General features: G+C 40.4%; 2 protein-coding genes across 4 annotated transcripts in view; one reads left to right on the top strand and one right to left on the bottom strand.

Annotated features, from left to right (window-relative positions):
- Positions 1 to 27871, bottom strand: part of CACNA2D3 (calcium voltage-gated channel auxiliary subunit alpha2delta 3) — a 494630-nt gene that overhangs the window by 81951 nt on the left and 384808 nt on the right. For both annotated transcript variants that reach the window (XM_079964982.1, XM_079964983.1), the window contains 7 exons: positions 26106 to 26173; positions 24467 to 24512; positions 24224 to 24321; positions 23148 to 23241; positions 20599 to 20694; positions 18804 to 18925; positions 18129 to 18209 (listed from right to left, as the gene is read on the bottom strand). In XM_079964982.1, the coding sequence (XP_079821108.1) occupies positions 18129 to 18209; positions 18804 to 18925; positions 20599 to 20694; positions 23148 to 23241; positions 24224 to 24321; positions 24467 to 24512; positions 26106 to 26173 (605 nt within the window). The remainder of the gene's footprint in view (positions 1 to 18128; positions 18210 to 18803; positions 18926 to 20598; positions 20695 to 23147; positions 23242 to 24223; positions 24322 to 24466; positions 24513 to 26105; positions 26174 to 27871) is intronic.
- Positions 108 to 15479, top strand: LRTM1 (leucine rich repeats and transmembrane domains 1). Of its 2 annotated transcripts, none has more exons than XM_079965080.1 (3): positions 108 to 757; positions 2809 to 3405; positions 8501 to 15479. In XM_079965080.1, the coding sequence occupies exons 1-3, from the start codon at positions 751 to 753 to the stop codon at positions 8935 to 8937; spliced, it is 1041 nt and encodes a 346-aa protein (XP_079821206.1). In that variant the 5' UTR covers positions 108 to 750; the 3' UTR covers positions 8938 to 15479. The 2 variants fall into 2 exon arrangements, with proteins under 2 accessions (XP_079821206.1, XP_079821205.1); XM_079965079.1 differs by lacking the exon at positions 108 to 757 and adding an exon at positions 1784 to 2047.

The following is a 27871-nucleotide window of genomic DNA, read 5'->3' as shown; positions in this document are numbered from 1 at the left end:
TCATTCTTGTTTGGGGAAAAAGAGAGGACTCATATTTTGAATGTCTGAAGTTCTTGGGCATTTTTTTTTTTCAAAAAGAGAAACACAAAAAATTGGTTTTCCCCTTTACAATAAAATCCTGTCAGCACGGCTAATCCCTAGGGAAATCTAAAGTATAAGCCCCAGAACAGTAAACAAGTGCACGGTCAAAACCATGTAATCAAGATGAAGGCCTCCTCGTACTGAGATTACACACCCCATTGCCTCCAATCACAGCCAAGGACGGCGGGAACGCAAGTTCAGAGTCATCTGATTTTGAACGGATTGACAAAGCATGGCTAACAATCCAACAGAAATCAAGAACTACATGGGATTTAAAAAGTCAGCTTTATTTTTGTGCCTTGGATTTGAGGTAGATTAAATAATTGAAAAGGCTAGGCTATTAGGTCATGATTTCTGTGTTGCAGCTGTCTAGCCCAAGTTGACAGACACTCTGCAAGGCCTGTTGATTTAATAAGAGAGGCATAGGAAATCTCTGTGGGTAGCAAACGAGCAGTCAATGAATCTGAAAAGAAACATGATTGAATGGGGTGGGGGAACTAACCAGCATTTATAAAGCTGTGATTAGCTGGAGGTCCTATGGCAGCTACAGTTGTGTTTTCTGAATAAGTGCAATAATGCATATGCAGCAGTGAAGCAACTTTGCTACAGAGAGTTATTGCTTCATATAAAACTTGAACTGAGACCTGCAAGCTCGACAAGTGAACAACCATGAAAGGTAAGATATACTTTTATGCAGATGTATTGTGAAGGGATATTACTTTTGCAAATAAACTATGCTTTAAAATCCAGACAAATCAATAAACCACAATTTTTTTGTGTGGACTCAAGGAAATTGTTGCATGCTAAGCATGCTGATTCAAAATGCATCTCCTTATCTTCCTTATATGAATGCAACATTCAGAAACCGTAATCAGACATTTGAAGGGTCAGTTCAAATATTTGTAGGGGGACTTCAAACACTATTCTTGGCAATGAAGTTTGAGAAATTATGTACAAGATAAACTGTAATCTCAGAAAGTGAATGGCTTCATATGAAGGCTGACATGCTTGGTTATGAAATCAAAGGCTCTTAAATATCTGTATCTTTTAGGAAATTTAAGTTCTACATTCAGTGACTTTTCCTGAATATTTCAATACTATTTGACTTGAAGCTACACCTTGTGCATGTTTGCCAAGTGGAAAGTCCCTCTGATTTCATTGGGATTTACCCCAAAATAAATGTACACAAGACTCAAGCCCTTAAGACTCCTGCTTAGAAATAAGAGATACTACTGATCTGCCTCAGGGACCATTCATAAAAGGAGACGGAAAGCTTTTATCAATCTGGACATATGGCTCTTAGCTATCATTGCCTGGTATATGATTGCTTTTACTGTGTGCATACATACAAAGAATGCTGTCTGAGAAATATTTATAAAAAATAGTACTCATTATATTGTTTGTGCCATTGCAAGGAACTGTGTGAACTTCATTCACTGTTTCAAAGAAGGGAGACATTTAAGATACCAGAGAATGCTTATGGATTATAGACGCGAACAAGTGAACCCTAATATGAAATATTGGTAATAGAATTAATAGAACTATATATAATAATAGCAATAGAGATGTTTAAGAACATTTGTTCAAATAAGAGTTACTAGTTATCGTATGGTGTACAGTACAAAAAAGGAACAGACTCACTGAAATTGATGAAACTTAGTCGGGTCTATTCACTTGCATGGATCTGTTGAGAATAGGATACAACCCTCTGGTTTTATTTTTTTGATGTTTGATCCAGAAAAGCATCCCAGACACTTGCTCAACACACCAGACTCAGTTCACTCAAATGTGCATATTGTCTAGATCTCTAATGCATGTTGGCTATCTCATTCATTTCAATGTGCAAGCTGGTGAGCCACTGGAAAGGAATTCATAGAACTTAACAAGGAAGCTCTAGAAGGCTGGAAAGTTTCTAAACAGTTAAGAATGCTGTAGATCGGGGTGACTACAGATCACATGACAAAATGTAAGGAGATGAGAAAGACTTGCTGAAGTAAACGAAGCCACTCATAGTCTTAAAGTTAACCACTGGTTTAAGTGTTTTTCATAACCATGGTCTTAGTGTCTCCCAGGTAGCAGCCAATGTGAGGCTCATCAGTGAATAAGTAACATGGATGAAAAATTCCTTAAGCAGCAGTTGGACCTGCTGTTTTATTATGAGGCTTGACCAAACCATTAATACTGATAAAAATTACGCTCCACTGAAAATAGTCTGTTGAATGTTTTCTAGCTCCCTCCATGCTGTCAGTGGAATTCATTTACTATGCTGGGTATAAAATTCATAGGGCATATTTGCATTTCTGACAAAGTTTTAGGATTCTCCCCAACAAAGCTTTGCGTTAACCCTTTGAATTTAATGGATCTAAACGCTGTACTGTTTTTAACACCTGAGTGGGAGCTGCCCAGAGTGGCTGGGGAAATTCAGCCAGATGGACGGGGTATAAATAATAAATTATTATTATTATTATTATCATCCGTGGTCATTAATTTCAATTGGTCTACTTTGAGTAGGACTAGCATTGGCAACAACCCATGGAAACTTGGTTCATTTAGATACTGTATATTTGAGAAAATTGCTGATATGCATGACATGAGGGTTTTATGACTATAACTACAGTTCATCCTGCTATTCAAATATGCAAACTTACTCTGTACATATCTTCAATATACTAACTGCCATCACAAGATGCAGAATGTAACACTGATACTTCTTTTCTTATTGCATAGGTCCATTGCTTTTGATTTCAAGTGTCATCTTGCTAACAGATGTGCTGAGTGGCTGTCCTCCAAAATGTCTGTGTAATCGCTTTTTAAAGACAGTGGACTGCAGGAATCGAGGGCTTGTTGAAGTTCCTTCACACTTACCTGCTGAAACTCAAATATTGCTGTTGTCAAATAATCGCATTCAGAAAATCAGTCAAAGTGCTTTTGTTGACACTCTGGCCCTCAAAATCCTGGATTTATCTAATAACTCTATCACGGGTCTGTTGCCTGGCACATTCAAAGAACTGCAACATCTACAGATACTAAACCTAACGAAGAACTTCATTGAATATGTAGACAACAAAACTTTTAGTTCACTTTCACGCCTAAAAGAGCTGGATTTATCCTCCAACAATATATTAAGTATGCCTGGAACTCTGGGAAAAAATACAGGGAACATAACTTTATTGTCTATGAAACATAATAAACTTCAGAAAGTAGACAGACTTCTGTTGGAATCGCTCCCAAACCTGAAAGTTGTTCTGTTTAAGGGTAACTTCTGGCAATGCAATTGTCAAGTCTTTGGCCTTAAGTTGTGGCTGGAAAGTTTTTTATATAGAGGTAAGTAATTTTTCTCTGTTACATATATACTGTACATCCAGCAAATGTCATTAAGACATATCTCACCTTCGCTATTTATTGAAGTTTTAATTCAAGGGAGCATCTAATAACATGGAAAGTGGATTTGGTGGGGGGAGTCGCTGAGTATGGATGACTTCCTGATGTAGAATTTACTGTATAGCCTATACACTTCCTGCACTTGATACTGTGTAACAAGGTTTAAATATAGCAATAAGTGATGATGGTTAGGGTTGCCGATATCATACATTACAACATTCTTAACTATACAGCAGTTTCTATGACTTCTGCTTATTGAGAGGGTTCATATTACATTTAGTAGTACATACATGGCTTTAACAAATTGTTGACAAGGCAGCTACTTGCACACTATAAGAGCATGTTGGGAAGTCTGGACCATTCACTTATGTTATATATACTGAAGCCACAATGTAAGAGCCTTGCTGGATCAGGCGAAAGATCTGTTGACCCTGATTTTTTGTTGGTAATGGTGACCTGCTAGATGCTTTCTTGATGTTTCTGAACAGTTGTTTGTCCCTCCAGCAGCTAGTATTGGGACCTTTTCTGTAAACTATACCTTTCCTGTAAACATGGAGCCAGGGGCCATCATGGCAGCAATTTATTTATTTATTTGTCATTTCATATCAGTGTCTTTAGGTGACCCTAAGTTTTAGAATCTTGAGAGAGAGCTTTGTATCTACATTAATCAACAACTAACATCAATTCATTGGTTTTTATCCCAATCTGTACTGAATTAAATGAATTCATGGATGATAAGGCTATCAATGGATACTAGTCATTAAGGCTATGCTGTGCCCCATTGGTCATAGACAGTAATGCTTCTGAATGCCAGTTGCTGGAAACCACAGTTCTTGCGCTCATGCTATGCTTGCAGGTTTCTCAGAGGCATCTGGTTGGCCACTGTGAGAACAGGATGCTGAACTAGATGGGCCTTGCCCTGATCCAGCAGGCTCTTATGTTCTTGAAATGTTATAAATGTGTGTCTTTATTGTTGATGTTTTTATTGTTGAATCACTTCAGGATGTTTTATGTGAAGGAATTCATATAGCTGCAATTCAATACACATGTTTCAACTCAATCAATTCAACCACTTCTAACACAAATAAGAGCATACCCGTTACAAAGGAAACAAGTGGAGACACTGCTGTCATCTTTCCAAAATTCAGCATGGTTTCAAACTAGTAGTAGTAAGAGCAGATATATTGATCATGGAGCAATACATCATGCAGTTCTGTACTCAAAATATTTATTCAGAAGTAAACTTCCTAGTTAGCAGGCTGAGGAATGAAACTAGAGGAGTCCAGCCTTCTTACCTTATGTGATGGACACCTTAGCTACTGACTACATGAGATCACGATTAAGCTAAAATGTAGAAGAGAGAATTGGGGGGTTGAGCTTGTGGGTTTCTTTACACCTCCTGCTTTTCCTGGAGGAACCCAGCCTGATGGGTGGGGTATAAATAATAAAAATATTATTATTATTTCAGAATTTGAGTACTGGATAAAATATACTCCCAAGGTGGTCATCACTTTCCAAGAGCCTTGAACGGTTAAAATATCACTAAGTAATTTCTTTCCATCCTAGGATATATTGCTGGAGTCATGCTCCATACAGACATCTTCTTATAAGCAAAAGAACATAATGAATGAATATAACTTAACTGTTAAGTTTGAAGAATAACTTCATAAATTTATCTCAGGGAAAGAAGCTTTCCAAGACAAATTAAGAACCCTTTTTGCTTTTCCCATCTTTGCACCGTTCTAATCTGCACACATTTGTAACATGAATAGAAATCAAGTTACTATCAATGCTATCTGGGAAAAGCACATGTTGTATATTCCACCAGCAATTTTTCATTTCACTAGCAGTTTTCTTGTAAGACTTGCATAAAGCAAACTGATATATCCTGTGTTAATGATGCCCAATCCTCTCCCAGATCCACTAAATAATCTGCCCTACCTTTATATCCCCCAAATGGATGGATGGGCACATACACACACACACACACAAACAAAAATAAGAAGAATGAAATGTCCACCTTAAAAAAACCCACACACACAAGTAAAACAGCATAACAATCTGAATACAGTGGTGCCCCGCAAGACGAACGCCTCGCAAGACGGAAAACCCGCTAGACGAAAGGGTTTTCCGTTTTGGAGGCGCTTCGCAAAATGAATTTCCCTATGGGCTTGCTTTGCAAGATGAAAATGTCTTGTGAGTTCCTGCAGGTTTCCCCCCTTCCCCCCCCTTTTCCTAAGGCGCTAAGCCGCTTTTCAGCTGATCTGCTGATAAGCCGCTTAACAGCTGATCGCTAAAAGCCGCTAAACCGCTAATAGCGCTAATCCGCTAAGCTGTCAATGGGCTTGCTTCGCAAGACGAAAAAACCGCTATACGAAGAGCCTCACGGAACGGATTAATTTCGTCTTGTGAGGCACCACTGTATTACCCATGCTAAAGGTACACTAGAACAAAAAGTTTTAGCCTGGTGTGCAAATGTCCAGTTGTGCAGTTAGATAATTGCTGAGGATGGATGCAATGGAGGACAGTGGGGATGGGGGGGAGTTAGATAATAATATGTAGTCTTCACTTACTACAAAATGTGGTAAGCGGTGTTTCAAAGGAGGAACCTTTCTGCTTGTGGGAGAAGCTATATTTTTGTCCCAGGAAATACAATTTAATCACATGGCATCTTTCTGGCAACATTAACACCCATTGTCAGAATACAAAACAGCCATACTGCCCACCTGTCAAATTTGCCCCATGAGGCAGAACCTGATAAGGATCTCACCCATGGAGTGAAAAAGTGTTAGGATATAGTTCCTTTCGACCTTAAAAGGTTCCCTTGACTATTGTATGCCACATGCCTGTTTACTTCCAGCACTTGCTGGGAACTTCCGTTTGTATATAGCTTTTGTGTTACTGCTGTTTTGCTGGAGACGAAGGGAAGCAGACATGTTTTCCTCTGTTCCTAAACTATGCTGAATAAAATGCTGTACATTATGCTTACACATTTCTCTGTCTGCCTCTTTGGCTGTGAGAAGATTTACGCATTCTGCTAATAGAGCGTGCACAGGTCTCTAAGCGTATCTGAGGCTCGTGTTGCTAATTGATGCTGTTCCAAGGGAGACTGGCTGCCAGCTGGTGGCTGGAGCCAGCTGGGGGCCTGCCTGATGCCTGCCTGATGCCCCCATCTTCCCGGCAGTATCCCAACAAAAAGATCCTCCCCACCACTGTTGTGCATGTTCTACTCAGATGCACATTACAGTGAGTCCAATTGGGCTTATTTCCAGGCTACTGTGCATGGAATTACAGCCTTATATGATTCTTCTATTGTTTTTTCCAAGCCATTCATCAGCAGTTGTGGTGGACAATCCCATTGTAATTATTTGCTGGACAACGGAATAATCTTCTTACAAGATTATGACTGAATTTTGAGTCTCCATTATTCTTTCCTACCTAATCCCATCAACATGCAGTAAATTGCAGCCCAATCGTATCCATTTTAATGCACAAGTAATTTCCACTAAGTTCAACTCCTACATAATGCGTTTAGGGCTGCAGTTGTACAGAACAATCCTAAGCAATCAAAATTAAATCCCATTCAGCTCTATGGTGTTTACTCTCTGGTAAGAGTCTTGGGGTGCAATCCTATGCACAGTGAGTTCCACTGAACTTAGTGTGCCTTCTTCCTGAAAAAAAAACATGCATAGGAGTGAGCTCTGAGAATATTTATATTACACTGAAGGGCATCATAGCATTTTTTAAAACAAAAATCACATAAAATCTTACAGTCATGGCAGCATGAATTCTACATACAAAATACTGCAGATCTGACTAAATTCCAAGTCTGAGAGAATGGGAGCGAACATTGTTTGAATATGCAAGGAGGGCCTTTTATATACAAGTTAAAGAAGGCAGACAGAAAGCAGATTTGTTGAAAAATGGCTTGCATTCAATAACTCTTGGGATAGCAAAAAGCAACAGACATATTACATCAATTTTACTACTATATAACTTTTATATCTGTAACTTCTGTGTCCATACTTTTTGCTCACTTCATTTTATAACCTATATGTATACTTATAAACAGAAACAATAAAATGGAAAAAAATAGGAGATTCTTCCCACCCACCCCTTTGCATGCTCAGACTGAAATTCACTCCTCAAGTGATTGAAGACATGTGTGATAACATTTTTGTCCCTGGAAAAAGAAACCAGAACCCTAGAAACCAATGTAAAGTCAATCCAAAACTAATTTCTCTGCGATCTTATACATACAGTTGTTTAAATATAAAGTGCAGTCAAAGAAAGTGTAGTATTTCCTACCCGTTAACTATCTCCTACCCTCAGTCCATCTCTGTTTCTTCTCTCCTCTTTAGCCATTGTGTATTCTGGGCCCCTACATCCTGGTCCTATCTCCTGGCTCGTCTTGCTACTGAAACTTCCCTCAGCCTCTTTGCTTCCTGAGCTCTTTGTCTCTGCTCTCAGTTTCCACCAAAAGCACATAGACCCTCTTGGTCCCAGACCTTTCACTTCCTTCACAACAACTGTTGTTTTGTGGCATGCCATCACTCAGATCAGGCCAACTCTCTGACACTGAATGGAAAACACCTGATCATTCTCACATTAAAATAGGACCTAATTTGCTTTTGTCTCTGCTCAGCATCTATTTAACCATGGTTTCCAAAACACTATATGGTGGCTATTTTAAACTTCCTCCATGTTGGCTTTAATCACGGTAATGTTGGGCTTCAAGCCAATGGTGTATTCCCCCCCATTTGCAACCTTATTATGACCATTTGTTTTCCTTGGTTGGACTGTTTTCCAATAGCATCTATGAATGAAAGGAAAGCTTAAGTTTCACAAATGACTAACAAAACTACACACTAATATGAGGTTTTTCCATTGTTGTAATTTAACTGTAAACCAACTAGCATAGAAGATGGTTGTCATTTCTATACAGGAGAAAAATCGGTTTCTTCATTACTTTAGTTAGTGGGTGTTTGGTTGGTTCTTCTGAGTGAGCAAGAGCTTGATAAATGCTGCTTCTTTTCAGGAGGAATTAGTGACAGTATCATCTGCTCAGCGCCTGATCATCGGAAGGGAAAAGACCTCCTGAGAATTCCTTATGAATTGTATGGAATCTGCCCTCCTACAGCTTCCGATGTCCACCAGGCCAATGCTCTTCACTATACTTCTGAGCACAAAAGTTCTCCAAAGCTTGCCCATCACAATGAACACGGAGGAGACAGCAGCCGGTCACACTGTGAACCGAAACCAAAGCCACGGCCCGTTAGCTTGCGTCATGCAATTGCCACTGTAGTAATAACTGGAGTGGTCTGTGGGATTGTATGTCTCATGATGTTGGCTGCCGCTGTGTATGGCTGTGCTTATGCTGCAATCACTGCAAAGTACCACCGTGAAAAGAACCCCTCTGGCAAGGAGAAGAGGAGTCTTGAGGAAAAAGAGTCATTTGAGAGGTCATTGGCTTGAGTTACTGATTGCTATGGGCTTTCAGAAACATATACTACTCCCCTTGCCCAACAAGCTGAGTAGAGTCAGAATATGGCTGATTTATTAGTTACTCTTACATTTTGATTTTCCACATTCAAAACTGTTTGCATATAACTACAGAGGTGCCAACAAGATTTTTCTGGCCACTGGTATACCATATGTAGATTGGGCAATCGGCTGCACTTGCCAAAGACACACATTTGCATAACAAAGTATATTCAAATGTCATGTGCAGATTTGTACCCTCTTTTTCAGGTGGAGGTGGAGTGCCAAAAATAAAGCCAGTAATAAGTTGTCCAACAGATGGAATGTCAACCAGTGAAGCTTTCCCCCTAATTGTAGTTCTATACTCCACATTCTACCTGCCACATACCTGTTAAAGGTACAATAGCCCTACAGTCCTCCAATGCCAGGGAGACTTTCAAATTTCAGCAGCACCATGTGCCAAGCCAAAATTTGGTACTCCCCCACCTCTCATCTTCCTTTCTGCTCAATTCAATATGTCATAGGTCTGATGCCCTGGGGTGCCCCCTAGTCTAGATGCCCAGTGCAGCAGAACCAGTCGTGCTGCCCCAAATCCACCTCTGCCAATGGCAATACTAAACTACACAAAGAACTCAAGTTTCACGAGTTGCAAACAAGGTGTGTTACTGTAGGTCATGGGTAGCCAAACTAAGGCCCAGGGCTGGGGCTGGCCCAATCGCCTTCTAAATCCAGCCTGAAGACGGTCCAGGAATCAGCGTGTTTTTACATGAATAGAATGTGTGTTTCTATTTAAAATGCATATCTGGGTTATTTGTGGGGCATAGGAATCGTTCATTCTCCCCCCAATAAAAATATAGTCCAACCCCCCCCCCCCCCAAGTCTGAGGGACAGTGGTCTGGCCCCTGCTGAAAAAGTTTGCTGACCCCTGCTGTAGGTCTCTCGTGTGCTGATCTTAGGGCTCCAATACTATGTTAAGTGGAGGGAGTAAAACAAAAGGAAGGAGAACCATGTACACTGCAAAAACCCGTTTAAGTTTTTATACCAGCAGCACCACTCCTCCCTGGAGGAGGCCCTAAAGGGTGGTGTAGGAAAGCAGAGTTCGGCGTGAGGCTGTTATCTCTCTCAAGGCTGGTCTTACCAGCATAAGCACTGAGTTGCATCTCACCTCACTTGGTTGCAGTCTTGGAGTTGCCAAATTGGCTAGATGTCTGTACAATAGCAATGAAGGCGCAGCCTACTGCATCCCAGCTCTGGAGTACCTGTGACTCATTTTGTGTGTCCCCTGTCTCAGTATTCCCACTCTGAGCATCAGTATGCTCTTTTTTGACTTGATACATTTAAAATCATCTGCACATTACATTATATAGAAATATTTAATGTGTTCCGATCAAAAGGTTGCGGTTCGAATCCCCGCGTTGAGGTGAGCTCCCATTGTTCGGTCCCTGCTCCTGCCAATTAGCAGTTTGAAAGCACTTCAAAGTGCAAGTAGATATATAGGTACCGCTCCGGCGGGAAGCTAAATGGCATTTCTGTGCACTGCTCTGGTTCGCCACAAGCAGCTTAGGCATGCTGGCCACATGACCCAGAAGCTGTACACTGGCTCCCTCGGCCAGTAAAGCGAGATGAGCGCCGCAACCCCAGACTCGGTCACAACTGGACCTAACTGTCGGGGTCCCTTTACCTTTAAGCTTATGTGTAGCATTTTAGTCCACAAACAACTAGTTGCAGCAACATGCTTACTAACACTGCAGATGCCGGCAGACATTTCAGACGTGGAAAAATATAGATCTAATCATTTAAATTAACAAATGCAAAGCTAGCATTTTGCAACTTGGGGCATTTTATGCCTAATGTAGTTAGATAAAAGGCACCATTTGCTATATATTCTGTGAGAACCACAAATTATTTTCCACAAATGCTTGCAAGTAATTTTCAAATGCATTGCAGGTTATTTTTAGATACTCATTGGGTACCAAATAGCAGGAATCCCTACTGGAATGCCCTTAATTTGCAAAGCACTGGTGTGAACATCTGCTCCTAAATACTGAAATTATCTGCATGGGCTCATTTAATTTTATGTCTCAAATAAAAATATCAAAAGCAGTTTTCTAGAATCTGAAACTTAGAATGGAAATACATTTTATTTTATATCCAATTTAGAAACATTTTATGATTGTTATTCCTTTAACATCTTCCCAAGAGAAGTTGCCTATGCCATTTTTGTTCCAGAAGCTATATATTATGAACAGACTTCTTGTTCATTTGTAATTTTTAACTGTGATAAGATAAAGATTATGTTCTCATGCCATTTATATACCAGAGATCACCAACTTTTTTATACTAGTGGGCACATTTTGAGGGCACTGGGAATGCCAGTTACAAAATAGCTGCCAAGGGCATAGCATAAAATGGCTGCCATGAGGAGTGTGGTATAACACAATATTAAAGAGACATCCACCATTCCCCAGGGAGAAAACAGAGATTCAGGAGCAAACCAGATGTGATACTGATTGTGAATGCAATTGATGTGCACATATTTGCTATGCAAATAGCAGTCATGGGGAAGCCTGATCAGCCTTGTTTAACTCTCTTTCAGACACAACCGAAGTCCTGACCAAAAATCACCTCTTGGAAGATATATTTTTTCCAAGTGAAGTCTCCAATTTGATTTTCCCTTGAAATCCAAAAAGCAGTCTCACTGAGGAGATTTCTGTCAGGATTGTGTGAAGGAAAGAGTTGAACCCCTCCACAACTGCTATTTACATAACAAAAAAGTAGCACATTAATTGTGATAATCATGTCTATGTTTCAGCTAGGTTGGCCATTCAGACAACCCAGACAAACAGAGACTAGGATATTACCCCTAAGCTCTATCTTTAAGGACTGGGGATGTGGGGAGTGGGGAGGAAAAAGAATAGCTATAGTTCTTGACAGACACCTCTAGCTTCCAACCAGTGAATAGCTTTACCAGGGCTCTTTTTTAAAAACTTTCAATCTCAGTGCTTCTGGAAGGGATGTAGAAAGAACTCAGCTTTTCAGCTGGTGCCAACCGAGCAGAAAACACACGTCTCAAACAGTTTATCATCCAGCATACTTCCTAATTCTTGCATCTATCCTATGTAGAAGGTTATTTATTTTCAGGTACCTCTATGAAGTATGCTATTTTCATTCAAATTGCTCCAGAAAACATGGGAGAGCTGCACCATGCCCAGCTCCACATTCACCCTCTGAACAGTGAGGGCTCTGGCTCCCTCAAAAAATACACTGGGGGGTGGGTCACAGTGCCTTGGGTCCTAGGAGTCTGTGCACAAGCCCTGTTGCACTAATCTGTGTGAAATTTTGGCAGACTTCACCCCCTCATTTGCAAAGAAAATAAGCTATAGGTATACCCTAAAATGGAAAAGTAAAGGTGACTACACAAAATATTCTTTAACCTATTTGTCTGAAATATTGCAAGAGTCACCTGCGCACAAGCAGCTAATACACCTGCAAATTTCATCATTTTCAAAAAAGTTATGGTTATTTTACTATGCGGTCAATGGGGCTCCATTGAATTTTCTGATCTATGGCTCACTTCTTCTGCTTCTACAGAAAGTTCCAACACTGGAGTGGAATGGGCAACATGTTTCTGACACTTTCCCCATTTCCCATTACAGATTACAATGTTTAATATAACGATTATAATGTTGAGTGGGTTGCATTCTGAAGTAACAAGTAAATATATTTCTTGATTGAAAAAGGTAGCATAGACTCCATTTTGTTTGTGATGCACTGCATTTCCCCTTACACTTCCCTTGAAGCCATAGCATTCAAAGAAAATCTCTAATAGAGTCGATATTGTTGCAAAGGATTATTCATGCTTGTAAATAAAATTGTTTTCCATGTTTCTGTTGGAAACATCAAAATAGATTTTAGACTGGAAGAAATAGATTATCTAAACTAGTGTCACAGTTGATAATAAATCAATAATGCAAGAAGGCCTTCAAGAAAAAAGAGATTTGAGAGTAAAGAATATGGTGTGTTTTTTTTTTTTTTTAAAAAAAGCTCTAGTCCGGCTTCTCAGTTTTAGGATCCTGTTTTCAGTATTTCTTGGAGAATGAGGTGGGCACATATAGAATCCTGAGGCTACTAAGCAGGTTACAGTGCTTTAAAACTGTATGTTGGGCATCCCTAGAATATTTTCCTTTGTGTTAAGAGGACACCAGCAACAGTGAACGAAAAGACACCTGTTAAATGCAGCTGATACTTCTTTGTGGTACAAACCTCACTGCTATATTTAAATCTCAAATAGCCATAGAAAGAGGATACGCCCTCAGAAAGATAATGAGCATGATAGCAAAAGATAGACGGCATCTGACTTTCTCTTCTTCATATTTTCTCTATTGAAATGAAAAACCAGCAACAGCATATAAAACCAGGAGTAGTCAGACTTCAGAACTAGGTGTTAAAGACATGCTATTAGAACAGCATGGCTCTGAACAGGGTGGCTCTGAACGCATTCTAAGCATATATCTTCAGTAGAAAGTGATTTCATAGACCTTTCCCACAAAAGTCCAGCCCTGATTAGCTTTCTTCATTTGCTGTTTTGTTGTTGCTATTGTTAAACAGCTAAGCTCCTTTGGGAGGAAGGGTGGGGTATAAATTTAATAAATAAAACATCTGGGAGTCTACTAGCACATCCTGATCTACCTTCTGATCACCCCTAATCCATATACGACTTGGGAAAGAATCAACATTGGTGTTCTCAAATTCTTTTGGAATGCCAGTAAAAATGTTGATAGTGGCAATCTGATTTATTCACCTTCATTTTGTTTGTTTTGCTAAAGTTTTCTACAAACTCTCTCACAAAAGGTTCCTAAGTAAACTTAACCACTTGGTTGTGAGCCTGAGTTTTAGCTTCTGTGCAGCCAATGAGTTAGAAAGATTTCAGAGAACTCAGAGGACAGTTCCAAGTACCGGTAACTAATATTGTGGTGAAGAGCACCTGTTCTTCTCACTAGCCAGTTTATCTAATAATAAACTATTTTCTGCTGTAACCTTTCCCATTATGAAAGGAAAGTGTTTGATGACATTCAGACCACATGGTCAGCATCCTATCTCCAGTGAAAGATAACCAGAGCATCTGCTAATGTGCAATTAATGCTCAGTGGCATCTCCTGCTCTTCAAAATGCTTCTCATTCAAAAAGTCTAATGTTACTTTAGCACATCCTGAAACATTAAACATGTATTATATGCAGGTGTTCCTTCATTGGTTGAAAGTTGAATAATCTTATTAGAAGCACATTAGAGTTTTTCTGACTTACAAAGACATTCATTGCTGCATTTCCCTGTGGGCAGGGCTCTCTAAAACAACAAAATTTTGTAAAAATGCATTGAAGCAAAAATAAAAGTTATCCTTTCAGTGTGTACTGGAAGTGTATCAGGACTGCATTGATCCTCAAGCTGTGTGGTTGGGCTAGGGATGTCAGAGAATTCCAGCAAAAATGGAAAGTGGAACAGAAATTACCAACATTAACAGACTCATCCCATTCCCGGAATAAAATTCAGTCTAGGGAATACGATCAGTATTCACTGTTGTGATTGTTTTCAACCCACAAAGGATACATAATGATATGTAATTGATTGTTCTCCCCACCACTCTGCAATCTGCCCTCTGTTTCCTTTGCACTGAAATGAATTGTGTGGAACAATTCAATGGTAACATATGATAACATAATAATAAGCTGACCTGAGTCCCTGTCAGGGAAAAAGATGAGATATTACTTAATAATGGTTAATTATGTAATTAATTTCAAAAACATTTGCTCTAGTAGACAGTGAGACAAATAACAGCAGAACTGTGACAGATCATAAACAGTGCTGATTGAAACAATTATGTGGGAGTGGACATTCCTAGTTTGGGCATACTTAATATGTGATAAGAGCATGCAATAAAGTTATTTAACAACAAGTGTGCCTTGATAAATTAAGCCACATGTTGGGTGTATTCACCACTGTATGCCGAGAGTGGGAAAGTTCCATGCAGCCAAAATCCCCACCTCAGTGCCATGAGGGGTCAAGAATAAGGATGTACCAGGAGTCCTTAACACACCTGACAGCTGCAAGGAATCTCTAAACCAGCATTGCTTCCCCAGAAAGCAAGCTCCCAACTACAGAAGTTGTAAACATTTGAACATGTAAGGGGGACTCTAGCAAAGGCAAGTACCCCTAATCAAATGTTTATGAGCAGAACTTAGGCAAAGGCAGCCTTGCTGGCATGGAGGAGTGTGTAAAGCTTATTGGCCTTGGGATGCTCTGCCAACATTCATATCAAATGCCCAAATGACTTACAGCAGCTGGGTTTCACATGCCATTTCTTAACATTTTGGATCTCATTATCATCGATGGTACCTTGTACTCAAATATTATTCACCAGTAAAGCTAGGGGAAAGTTCTGTTCATTTTGTATTTTAATGCAAACTAATTCACACTTCCTTGAACAGCTATCTTTAAAATTCACACTACTCTGAATTTTGCAATGCAGTTCTTCACCCCCCCCCCCAAAAAAAGCATTCATGTATGAAAACAAAACACAAATGCATTACAGCGGTACCTCGGGTTAAGAACTTAATTCATTCCGGAGGTCCGTTCTTAAACAGAAACTGATCTTAACCTGAGGTACCACTTTAGCTAATAGGGCCTCCTGCTGCTCCCGTGCCGCCGGAGCACGATTTCTGTTCTCATCCTGAAGCAAAGTTCTTAACCTGAGATACTATTTCTGGGTTAGCAGAGTCTGTAACCTGAAGCGAATGTAACCTGAAGCGTATGTAACCCGAGGTACCACTGTATGTTAGGAGAAACGGCTTGCAAAAATGTTTATATCAGGCAAAACTGCTTGAAAAAAGCTGTACATTATGATTAGAATGTTCACTAATCTTTTTTATGATTTTAAAGTGTTGTGGGAATGCAGTGAACTGAACGTAAGAATCAACAGCAACAAAACAGCAGGGAAAGGCACACAGGGAAGAGCGTGGCTATATTGGATATAAATAAAATGCAGCATTACTGATCTGGCACTATTCATTACAAAATGAAAACATTGCTACAATTTATATCGTAGTTTTATGTGAACAAAGTTCTAATTTGGTTATTCAACTATTGGCTCCGCCCCCAGTAACATTTCAGCCTCAGGCCCTCTTTCTATGCACACACCAGCTCATATACGAAGTCTGTACTTTTTGTGTACCCAAAACGCCTACTTTGCCTTGAACAGCAACCAGGAAATCCAGTATTCTGGAAGTTGGGTGGGAGGGTGGATTGTTGTACCTGACTGACGCAGGCCAACTTAAAGACGCGCACCCACACCAGGATAATATGCCAGCCCAGTCCCACTCTTGAAAGGTCAAGTTCTCTTTCTTTAAGCAGCCCAGATAATTCATCTCAACCTGTATATGGGAAAGGATTCTTTCATATTTGCATGGATTCCACTACACAGTGACTGATAATTTATAATGTGGAGGGGAGAACAACCTAAGAAGCAAAGAATAAAAGACTGCTGTCAGGGAGTGAAAGGTTTGTGAATAGCAAAGATGTATTTCAGAATGGTTGGACTCAAAATACTGCTATTCACACCACAATTTAAAGATACTTTTTCACTAATCACATTTGTATCATTACATAAGGAGTATCCCAGATCCAGCCAGCTTGGTGCTCTTCAGATATGGCTGGACTCGCCTCCTTCCACCAACTTCGGCTGCTGGCTCAGCTGCGCAGCTACCTGTGCAATGATAGCCTAACGTCTGTTTTCTGTGCTCTGGTAATCTCTAGGTTAGATTACTGCAACATACAGGGCTGCCTCTGAAGACAATTTGGAAACTTCAGCTGGTGCAGAATTCAGCAGCCAAGCTGTTCGCCGGGTCAAGATGGTTTGAGCATATTAAACCCAACCTGGCCTGCCTGCACTGGCTGCCAATCAGTTTCTGAGCCAAATTCAAACCTTAAATATGCAAATACTGTAATACCTCAAGAACTGCCTCGCCCCGTATGAACCAACCCAGACTCTGCAACAGTAATAGTAATAGTAGTAGTTATACTAATAATATATTTATATGCCACCCATCTGGCTGGGTTGCCCCAATCACTCTGGGCGGCTTTCAACAAATTACAACACAGTAAGGCATCAAACATTAAAAACTTCCTTGTACAGGGCTGCCTTCAGACGTCTTCTAAAAGTCAGATAGTGGTTTATTTCCTTGACATCTGATGGGAAGGTGTTTCACAGGGTGGGTGTGACTACTATCATCATCTGAGGCCCTTCTTTGTGTGCCCCCTCCATGGGAGGTAAGAGGATGGCAACATGAGAATGGATCTTTTCCGCAGTAGCTCTCCGCTGTGCAGTGTTCTCCTCAGAGATGCTCACCTGGTGACTTCATGACATATCTTTAGGCACCAGGCAAAAACATTTCTCTTCTCCCAGGCCTTTGGCTAACTAAACCATCTATGGCCTTATAAACTGTGTGTTGGGGGGAAGCATTGTTTTGTTTGTTATTATGTGCTTTTGTTTTTCGAAACTGTAAAACACCCTTTGATCCTTGGATGAAGGGTGGTCGATAAATTAAGGGAATAAAACAAACAAACATTAGAAATAAGCTCCCATCAACTCTGACTCTTGGCCATGCTGGCTGGGGCTCATGGCAACAACATCAGGAAGTTAGCACATTGGGTATGAAATAGCTTGTAGAAAACACTAGTGAACTCCAGTGCTGCTTCAGAAGTACTGTTGTCCATTGATGTTCCTGTTAAGCCAGTTGTATATATTGTTATTCTCAATATATACATTTGCAGCTAACTCCATACACAAGTATGACTAATAAGGGTCCACCTATGTTAATTAAAATTTATAATAAGAAAGGTTTGTGATTTCAGATTTGCCATACTGAAATTTCGGTAAATACTGCCTTGTTAATGCAAATTAAACCCCTTCCAACTTATAATGAAGGATTTTCGTGTCTTCAGGGCATTCAGAATCAAGCATTTTAAAGTGAGGAGGCCTGTGATGGTCCAGACATTAGGTCATTAAGTTGCACTTCATTGAACTTACTTCCAAAACAGTCTTTAAGTGAGAATTTTTATAGGAAGTCTAAGTAGCATAAGAAAGCAAAGCCTGTTTACAATATTGATATAGAAAAGGAGCAATAATTTTTACCTGCTACCACTGGAGATTTTCTGTCATCTAGAAGCTGAATGGCAGTACTTGCTGTTACCACATTGCTTTTGTTTGCTGTTTCTACAATAAAAAAAGAAGCAGTTATTCAAATTAAGATTCTAACTATGTATTTTTAAACAACTGGTGGTATGTTTTCACAGTAGCAGATTAAAATAAGCTTTGCATGTCATCTGAACTGGAGATTGCAGTCAAGCTCTATCCTGCTAAACCATAATCTGTAACCAAGAACAAACCTTGGTTAAGGAGGGGAGAGATTAACCATGACCCCACATTCAAATGACATGCTCAACCACACATTTGTTTAGTTGCTAGGTCGTGCTGAGCTCAAAGGACTGGGGAGGGGCTCAAAGGACTGTGGCTGCCTCCCTGGAAGCCAGTACGTTTGTGTGTTCATGCTAAACAACAGTTCTTTGTGTGCACAGTACAATTAGAAACTGTGAAATTACAGCATAATATTAAATTAAATCCTGCAAATCTTAACTGCCTGTAGTTTTAAGTAAGCAGAAATACTGGGTACCAATCTGGATTGATGGGTGCAATTCCTTCCTTCTTTTTATTTACTTTAAGATTTTATACCACACATTTCACATGTTCCTCCAAGTGGTTTTGAGTGTATGAATTAGCTATGAATCGAAGCACAATTAAATGACAAACCTGTGCTGAAAGGGATTGAGTAGACAAAGCTTCCTGGTATCTGTTCTGCAGCTCTTCTGTACCAAAGCGGGAAATGATCAGCATTGAAAATATTCTCCTTGTCTCCAGCTGTCAAGAAGTCTCTTGAAACAGAAGAAAACATAATATGTTTGCTTGTTTTGATTTTTACATCTTAAGCTCCTTAAAAAACAAAAGTTATCTTTCTTTCCTTCCTTCTTTCTTTAGTTCTCCTGAAAGTAACTCTAGAATAATGTAAGATACCCTCTCGATAGCAGAGTCACTGGTGTCAGGATGGCAGCCCCACATGTGCCTGGTTACAACTGCACTTACAATGCCTTCCCAGGTAGAATGCACCTAAAATAAACATGCTGCAGTGAATAAGCATGGCTGCTGCTAAGACACAGGAGCTGGAAAACCGGTCTCCTCCTCAGCTTGTAGGTAGCCCCAGTAACTAAGCAATGAACATCTTCCAGGAAGTGTAACAGAAAAGCACATTAGGCCTTACTTTATTGATGTTTCAATATTTGGTTTCAGTATTTGTATTTTTGTTATTTCAGTTTTGATTGTGTAGGTTGCTTTGAGACCCTTTGGTGTAAGAAGCGACAAATAAATACAGTACCAAATAATAATAGTAAAGTAGCATGCATGTTGAGAAAAACAAAACAAAAAAAAGGAGTGAATGAAACAATGATGAGCCATTGCTTTTTAGGGCTTTTTTGGGGGGCGCGTGATTTTATTTTACGAAACATTTTGTCCGAAGAAATGGATGTGCGCAGAAGGGCTTTGGGCTTGTGTTTTTTCAAAAAGCAGTCCTCCAAGCAAAAAGGAAATAGAGTTGCTTTCAAAAACATGAGACTTCAATGTGTAATGGGGGTGGTGAGGTTTCTTCTTCTTAGGTATGCTTTAAAGTAAGTCTTGAGATTCTGGGCATTCTCACTTAAAATGTTATTTTGTAGCTAGCAATGCATGATGAATTGGGTGCAAATGGGGAACCATTTTTCTTGGGAGATTTAAAGTGTGTGGGGGGGATCAAGGGGACAGATATCCATTGCCTTTTAGGGCTATATGAGCTGTATTAAACCTGCTAAAATCAGATCTGCATTCTTTGTGTGATGAGACAGGATGAAATCGTTTGAAAACTGAATGAACAATCTGTTATGTACAAGCTTTCCAAATTTATTTTCTTTTTAAATATTTATACACCATCTTCCAAATGAAATCCCAAGAAGGCTAAAAGACTATGCAATAGACAAAACACATTGCAATAAATGAAAATGAAATCATATATTCAGTAACTGGTACATTTCTCAAAGCTGGGCCTTTTACCTCCATGCCCCTGCCCAAAGAAACCCAGCTGAGGTGAGCAAGTGCACATTCAAGATTTGCCAAAAACTCAACGAGGTTGACACCCACCTTATTTCCAGGGAGACATGGCTCCAGAAATTGGGCATTGGAACAGAGAAGGCCTTCTTCCCTGGTTGCTACCTGATGCATTTCTGCAGACTGTAGTGCAACCAAGAGGACCTCATTCTGAAATCACACTGGCCAGTCTGGTCTAAAGAGGTGAAGGTATCTCCTCATATAGCCAGGCTCCAAGTTGTTCAGGGCTTCCTAAATCAACAACTGAAGCTCACACTTTGCCCAGAAGAGTGTTAAGTGTCCTTTGTTTTGACACATGGAATCTGAACTAGAATGCAGAGAACTAGTGGGAAAGGGAAAGAAGGGACTATATAAAATTATGTGCATGGTTCTTTACTTCCGGTACTGCTTTCTTACACTGCCATATACTACTTACTGATTAGTTAGCTGTTCCGGTCCCACAAACAAATTGACACGAGAAAGACCCGTCCGAGTTCCAAGGAAGGCAACTTCTACTCCCTTGTCTGAATTTCTGAAGGAGAGCAACACACAAGGAAGAATTACATTTCCAGACAGTAAATGGTATGCAGATATTCTGAGGTCACAAGAAGTGCAAGCACAAACCAGGACTGCAATTTTAATCAGTTTTAATAAATACAATAATCAACTTAAGCTTTAACTGAAATTAAAATATTTCCCCAATTAATCAGTGGGAGTTGGACTGAAAGGATAAACTGTTAAGCAGTCAACACAGATGCACAATCTCCCTAACCTATAGTTGTGTGCAAATGGCCGCTTGAAATTATCCAAATTATCCTATACATCTGAAGGCAGCTCTGTATAAGGAAGCTTTTTAAAGTTGAATGTTTTGCTATGTTTTTATATATGCTGGAACCTGCCCAGAGTGGCTGGAGCAACCAAGTCAGATGGGTGGGGTACAAAATAACAACAACAACAACACCACCCCCTACTTTTTGATTGGTGGGAGCACCATTTCTCTCAATTTTTCAAGGTGGGGAATAAGAAATTACCTAGCAGGTTTTTTCAGGGGGTGGTTGTGGGGCTCACCATTACCAGTGGCTGTAGCACAGCCTCTTCTGTTTTCACCTAAATTTCTAATATATATATGGCACTGGACGTGATGGCAGAAGCAACTATGTTGACATTGTGGCCACCATTTTGCATTCTGGACCCAGAATTGTTCTGAGCTCTAGTGGCAGAGAAAAATTTAATTTAATTTAATTTAATGGTGGAGAATATTCTTGGGAAATTATGTGAGGTGAACTTTTTGTAGTGGGTAATGGGGGGGGGGGATCTCAGAAATTTCCCCAGCTCTAATCTGATGCTCTATGCACAAGGCTGCAACCCTGTGCATTCTTAGGAGTAAGGACTAGCAAAGTCATGCCAGGATATTGTTTTTCATTGTTCCACTTACCCTTCAAAAAGAAAAAAGAAAAAAAATGACACTCCACCATTCTTCATGTGCTTTTAGACAATGCCCAATTTGTCCCTTAAGTGAATCTTCTATATTCCCTTCCTAGTTTTCTTTTTCAAAATTGGTTTTTAATGGTCTCAAATGTGGCTTTAATGCAGTGATTTTATGCAAAACACTCTGAGAGCAAGTCAGCAGGGGCACTGCATGTCAATCTTGGTTTTTTAAAATTATTATTAAATTAAATGCTGTCTATGCAATTTCATTTTGCCGCTCCAGAACAAATGACGCCGTGAGGGTTGTCAGGTGGCTGCCTAGAGATTCCCCCCACGGCCCTTTAATGGGCTGCTGACTTGGAAGACAAGAGAGTCCTCATTTCTCTCATCCATTATGCTGCAGGCTCTGTCGTCAGCCTCCCTCCTCAGCTGATGTACAGCTCACTTGCTCATTACAGTGGGTAGTGGATGATTGCAGGGGAATGACAGGACTGAGGATAGCTACACAGCTGCCCAATCTTTTGTTTTAGTAATGGGTTTAATGGAAAAGAGAAATAGCTGGGTTTCAGCTTAGCAACTCTACATGCCAACTCTACATGCAACTCTACAAGCGAAGTCGCATCACAGCCCCAGTTTTAGAAAACGCCAGCGGTTGGTAGCAGCACCTGAGAAGAGAGAGTAGTGGCACTCTCAGGATGCCAGCACAGCAAAGCCTGTACCAGGAGGACAGTCTAGATTAGGGGAAGCCAGCGTGGCCATTGGCTTTGGGTTGATAGCTCCTGGATTTCAACAGTACCTGGATCATGTTGGAATTCTGCCTCGGTCAGAGGAATGTGCCTACCTTTTCAGGCACCGGCTGAATTCCTTTGACCTCCCCCTGCGACTCCCGGCAGGTAAACATGCGAGGTCTGTATCGGTGATTTTTCCCAGACTGTGAGAAAAACACACCACTGCTTCTCCCTCTCCCTGCTCCCCAGGGAGGGGAATCAGACTTAGACAGAAACGTATTTACATGTCTTTATTTCTGTCTTTAGCAGCCATACAGATAAACATGTCTGCACTCTTCACAAACAACAGAGAGAATCATTAAACTCCACCCATGTACATCCTGTACAGGTCATATGACACACACTGAGCTCACATCCGGTGCTCAATACGGAGAATGGACTGCCCCTTTATTGCCATGGTAACAGTCACAAACATCCTGTCTGGCTTTCCAGCCACCAGCAGCTGGTTTAGCTGCTGCTTCTTTCTTCTGCATTGCTTCTTTATAGTAACAGATCACACCACATTGGAAATCTATGATTTAGGTCATTATTATGGAAGTAGTATTTTAATAATATATAACACCCATTACTCTAGTACAGAAGAGGTTCTAAAGAATGTAGACACGAATCAAATCTTTCCACTGTTACAAATGGAAGAGTCTATAAGGGCAGGTGAATTATTTCTGTGCATCATATATTTAAAACAATGAATGAATTGGTGAAAAATAAATGTATGTAACTGAGTGAAGACATTATTAAAAGAATCATAAGCAATGCTTTGTTCACTTACTCTGATTTGTTCAGTGCAAGGCTGGTCCAATAAGCTTCTATTGGTGCGCTGACCACTGCATCAAACAGGACTTCCTGTATTAATTCTTTATCACCTATAAAGTTTTAAAAGCATTAATAAGGAGCATGTGTGCAGCCTTCTTACGACAGTAAACTTGGAGTCAGTAGATATTGGCAGGAATGCTACATGTCTGTTGTTAGAGACTGTATACTTCACTGCGGACTCTGGCCCCAGAAGAAATTGTAGGTACGTATGTGGTGGAAATCTCACCTATTTGAGATGAGACGGGGAGGAGGAAAATCTCACATACCATGGCTAGCATCTTTCTCTTGAACATGAAAATCTAAATTTCCTGGATTCCTTGCACTAATCCTTATACGAGTTCCATATGTCCATGCTATATTTCATCCAGGTACTATCATGCTTGGTAGCATCATTCCACAATACTGGTTGCGATCCACCAGCACCCATATTCTGTCCCAGTACCAACTTATAGAAGACACTATTAAATGAACACATGGAACATTTGCTTTCTGTGGCCAGCAATGGAAAATTCCCAGTTTCATGTGTAAGGTTGTGCTGCAGACAGTACTGTCTCACATCCCAACCACAGCTCAGTTAAGTTTTTGTTACCAAAGCACATACAGGTATGATCATCAAACAGTCTGAACGTCAAAATCCATCTTGCTTTTCTCAGTAATACATGCCAATGTATTTCTAGTGACGCAAGCAAAGGTTTCACCCAGCAGTTTGTTGTATAACATCCAGTACAAATGGAACTTTCTTAAGTAAGGATACTTAATGTTTATGTAGTGTTCAAAGAGCTTCCAAATCTTTATTGTGTTATAATCCATTCAGTGGTAGGTCAGTATTATAACCCCAATATCACAGATGGGGGAACTGAGGCTGAGAAAAAAAAGCTTGCCTAGACCAGCTACTGATTTGATGGTTCAAGCAAGCTCAGGCCCCCACCAATGATGTACGCTGCCCATTTCCTGTGTATTGCATTAAAAATGAAGCTGTAAAAGGCAAATACAGTTTGGAGGAATACTTATCAAAATTAATCAACAACTCACAAGGAAGCAATGGCTCTTTCCCCATGAGGTAGTTTTGAATAGCCTTCAGCTGAGTCATTTGGCGGTGCTCAGGATGCAAGTCTGTGTTGCAATATGACCTGAGAACATAGCATGGTTAAAAATAATTTCAACAAATATTTGTAAGTGTGATCTCCCATTGTCATTCTGCAGAAGGAGTCAGACACACCACACATGAACAAAAAGAGCAACACAAATCAACTGCATGCTTTATTGAAGACTTACCATTCATCTGCCAAAGAGACATCAGGCTGTTCTAAATCATTCAATCCTGAAATCGGAAAATGTGACAAGGGTCATTTTCTGAAAGCTATCAGAATCAGTTCAGTGTCTGTATACAGTTCAAGACAGTCATTCTTCCTTCTTTGGGGTAGGGAGTGGACTGCTAGGTTATATACCATAACTAATCTAAATTAAGTGTATTTCTATCAGTACTGAAATATGCAAGAACCAAGGGAATGCATTTGATTAAACCTTGGGAACTGAATATCATTATATATACAGGACCACATAGGTTAGACAGCTGGAAGACACCTGTACAAACTTCAAGCTGGTCTTCAAGCATGTTAAGACAACAGGCACTTTTACCCTAGTTGTCCCACAAGCATGATATCCTAAGGATTGTAATCAGTGGGTTGTATCCAATGCTGAGTGAGTGGAATTCCATGCATGTGGCAGGACTTCCTTTTCCTCTCCTCTCCTAGTACACCACCCAAATATACTTTTGTGAGTGTGCAGGGAACTGGAGGGGATGGGAAAGGAAAAGGAAGTTCCATCGCATGCACGGAAGCCGGTTGCACCAGTGAAGTTGCAGTGTTGGGAAATAGCCCAGTGTGTTCTCTATTCCTTTAGTGATCTTGTGGTACTGTTACATAATGCTCTTTTGTTATTGCTGTCTGTATTTTAAAAAAGCTTTTTTAAAAACAAAACTCATGAAGACGCACAAAAGGCAAGTAGCTGAGGATAGGAATGAAAAAGGACACTGAGATTATGAGTCTCAAGCTCTACTAAGATGACAAAATGGAATTTTTAATACAAACTAAAATGAAGATGACCAATGTAGGTTTGGGTAATTGTTTATACTGGAACATAGGAAGCTGCCTTATAGAAGACCCCATGCTGTCCACTCTGGCAGGCAGTTTCAGACAGAGGTCCTTCACATTACCTGCATCCAGATCCTCTTAAATGGAGATGCCAGGGACTGAACCAAGGCAATTCTGCATGCAAAATGTGTGGTTTAGGCTGGAACTACTTATCAAGAGTAACTACAGGGGAATGAAAACTCTATCTCAACCTCAGCTACCATTGTCTGAACAGCAGGACCCAGGTTCTCTCGTATGTTTTGGCTCGTAAAACATTCAAGAGTCCCACAACTGTGGTTAGCAGGCATACGGGTATAATTCAAATAGTAAAAGTAGGGGATCTGCTACTCTGATGATGACGCTTTGACCATGAAAAACACAAATTGGCACGGATAGGGTGGGGGTTGCCCTGCTGGGCAAGCAAGGTGGCTGCATAGCTCTGTGGTCCGATCCACCTAATAGGCCTAATCAATTAAAACCACAAATCTAGCACAAAGATGCCCACAAAGTGAGGGATAAAATGATGCAGCCATGTTGCTGCTTTCTATGTTACAATGAATCTTTGTTGTGGCACTGTCCCCATAAATCTCCCACATATATCTTTCATCCAATTAGATATGTGTGCATGCACACACACACGCACACACACATCCAAAACATGCACAAGGTCACTGGGCAATAAAGCAGAAAAACTGCTTGAGAGACCTCCATGCCTTAAGCCCTATTATCATGCAACAGTTGAACAAATGCCTAGGAAATCTGATTTGCTGTGCAAATGCTACCTTCTTCTATAGTCACGTTTCCTCTGAAGAAATATTTGCCATGTCCTCTAGAGAGAGCCACACCTAAACTGTGCAGATAAACAAAAAGCAGGCCATGAAATCTGTCCCACACACAAAGTTAGGAAAGTGCAAGAGAAAATATATACCATTCTCCCAGCATTTTTAGTCCGTCCTCTAGAAACAATTCAGTGTTGTTTCCAAAACCTTGGTGGTTGCATTTATTGCTCAACCAGCCACTTCAGTGCCATTTCATTTTTACTGTGCCAGGAGCAATGGACTGTATCTATTTGTGTGTTTAGGGGTGCAGTAACCCGTGCATTCTCTGGCAAGCTCAAATGCAAGCCCCACCAAGGTCAGAGTGGTTCTTCCAGCTGCTTCATTTTCCAGCCAAGATCTGAACATGCCCATGGGCTCACTAGAAGGAGGCTCAAAAATGAAAGTCATCTGTGTGCATGGGGGGGAAGGGGACGGACTGCCCTTACTTATAGTTTGGGCGCCAGTAGAGCTGCTGAGTGCAAGGAAATACAAGAATGTGTTAATGGGGGTCATAATGACCCACTTGGCATAATTCTTTGTTGCATATTTTGGCATGTTCATATTTTATGTGATGGAAATAATACCGCATTGGGCTTATCTTCTCCATATAACACGGTCACACACGGAGGACTACTACTATATAATGTATAGCATGGATGAAGGGCTGGAAGACATTTCCTCTGTTTTCTAAAGCATTCATGAAACTGCAGTACAGGTGACTTGGAGGCCTGGCAAGAGATCAATAGGATAAAGCCCACATGGTTCCCACTCGGAGATGCAATCTATTCTCTGTGGTCAGGTATCTAATTTGTTTGAGAATCTACAAGCCTTTGGAGAGGAAATTCCAAAGACCTTTTTTTGGTACAACAGAAATGCATGCTATAAAAGTACGTTTCCTTTTCTGCCCTTTAAACCATCTGCACTACTATCTCTTATCAATATAAGACCCACAATAGAAAGGCAAGGATCTGGAAAACAATGTTCTACAAAATAGCTTTTGCACTGCACTTCTGTTTTGCTTATACTGCTCTCTCATAGGTAGATGGGCATCCAGATCCACAGCAGAGTTAAGACAAGGGGCCAACCTGAGGCACGGATGCCACAAATGCCAAGAGCCAAGACCAGAATCCGCTAATCTTCAGGCTTCTGTGCCAGTTACTGGTGCAGTGAGCTACCAGAACTATGGTTTACAACAGCTTTTGCCAAATTATTATTATTATTTCCATACCATCCTTCATCAGAGGGTCACAGGGTGGTTTACAGTATAAAAGCACAAAATATACAGCGCAATACATATTAACAAACAAAAACAATCCTCCCCCATCTAAAAGGCCATAGGTGGTTTGATTAGCCAAAGGCCTGGGAGAAGAAGAATGCTTTTGTCTAGCACCTAAAAATATATAACAAAGGCATCAGATGAACCTCCCTGGGGAGAAACTTCCACAGGCAAGGAACCATCACAGAAAAGGCCTGCTCTCATGTTGTTGCCCTGTGGACCTCTCGTGGAGGAGGCACATGAAGGGCCTCTGATGATGATCACAGGGTCCAGGTCAGTTCATATGGGGAGAGGCCACTCTTGAGGTATTGCACTTTCCATATGTTTTTACTCCAACTCCCATCAGCCCAAGACTGAATGGGATGATGGGAGTTGTAGTAGTAATAATAATAATAATAATAATAATAATAATAATTTATTATTTATACCCCACCCATCTGGCTGGGCCTCCCCA

The sequence above is a fragment of the Podarcis cretensis genome (genome assembly GCF_951804945.1).
Source record: "Podarcis cretensis genome assembly, chromosome: 2".
NCBI lineage: Eukaryota > Metazoa > Chordata > Lepidosauria > Squamata > Lacertidae > Podarcis > Podarcis cretensis.
This window is presented reverse-complemented; position numbering and strand designations above follow the sequence as displayed.

Coding starts and splice junctions, on each gene's coding strand:
- LRTM1 (XM_079965079.1), top strand. Junction 3,406..8,500: donor GGAAAGTTTTTTATATAGAG/GTAAGTAATTTT, acceptor GCTTCTTTTCAG/GAGGAATTAGTGACAGTATC.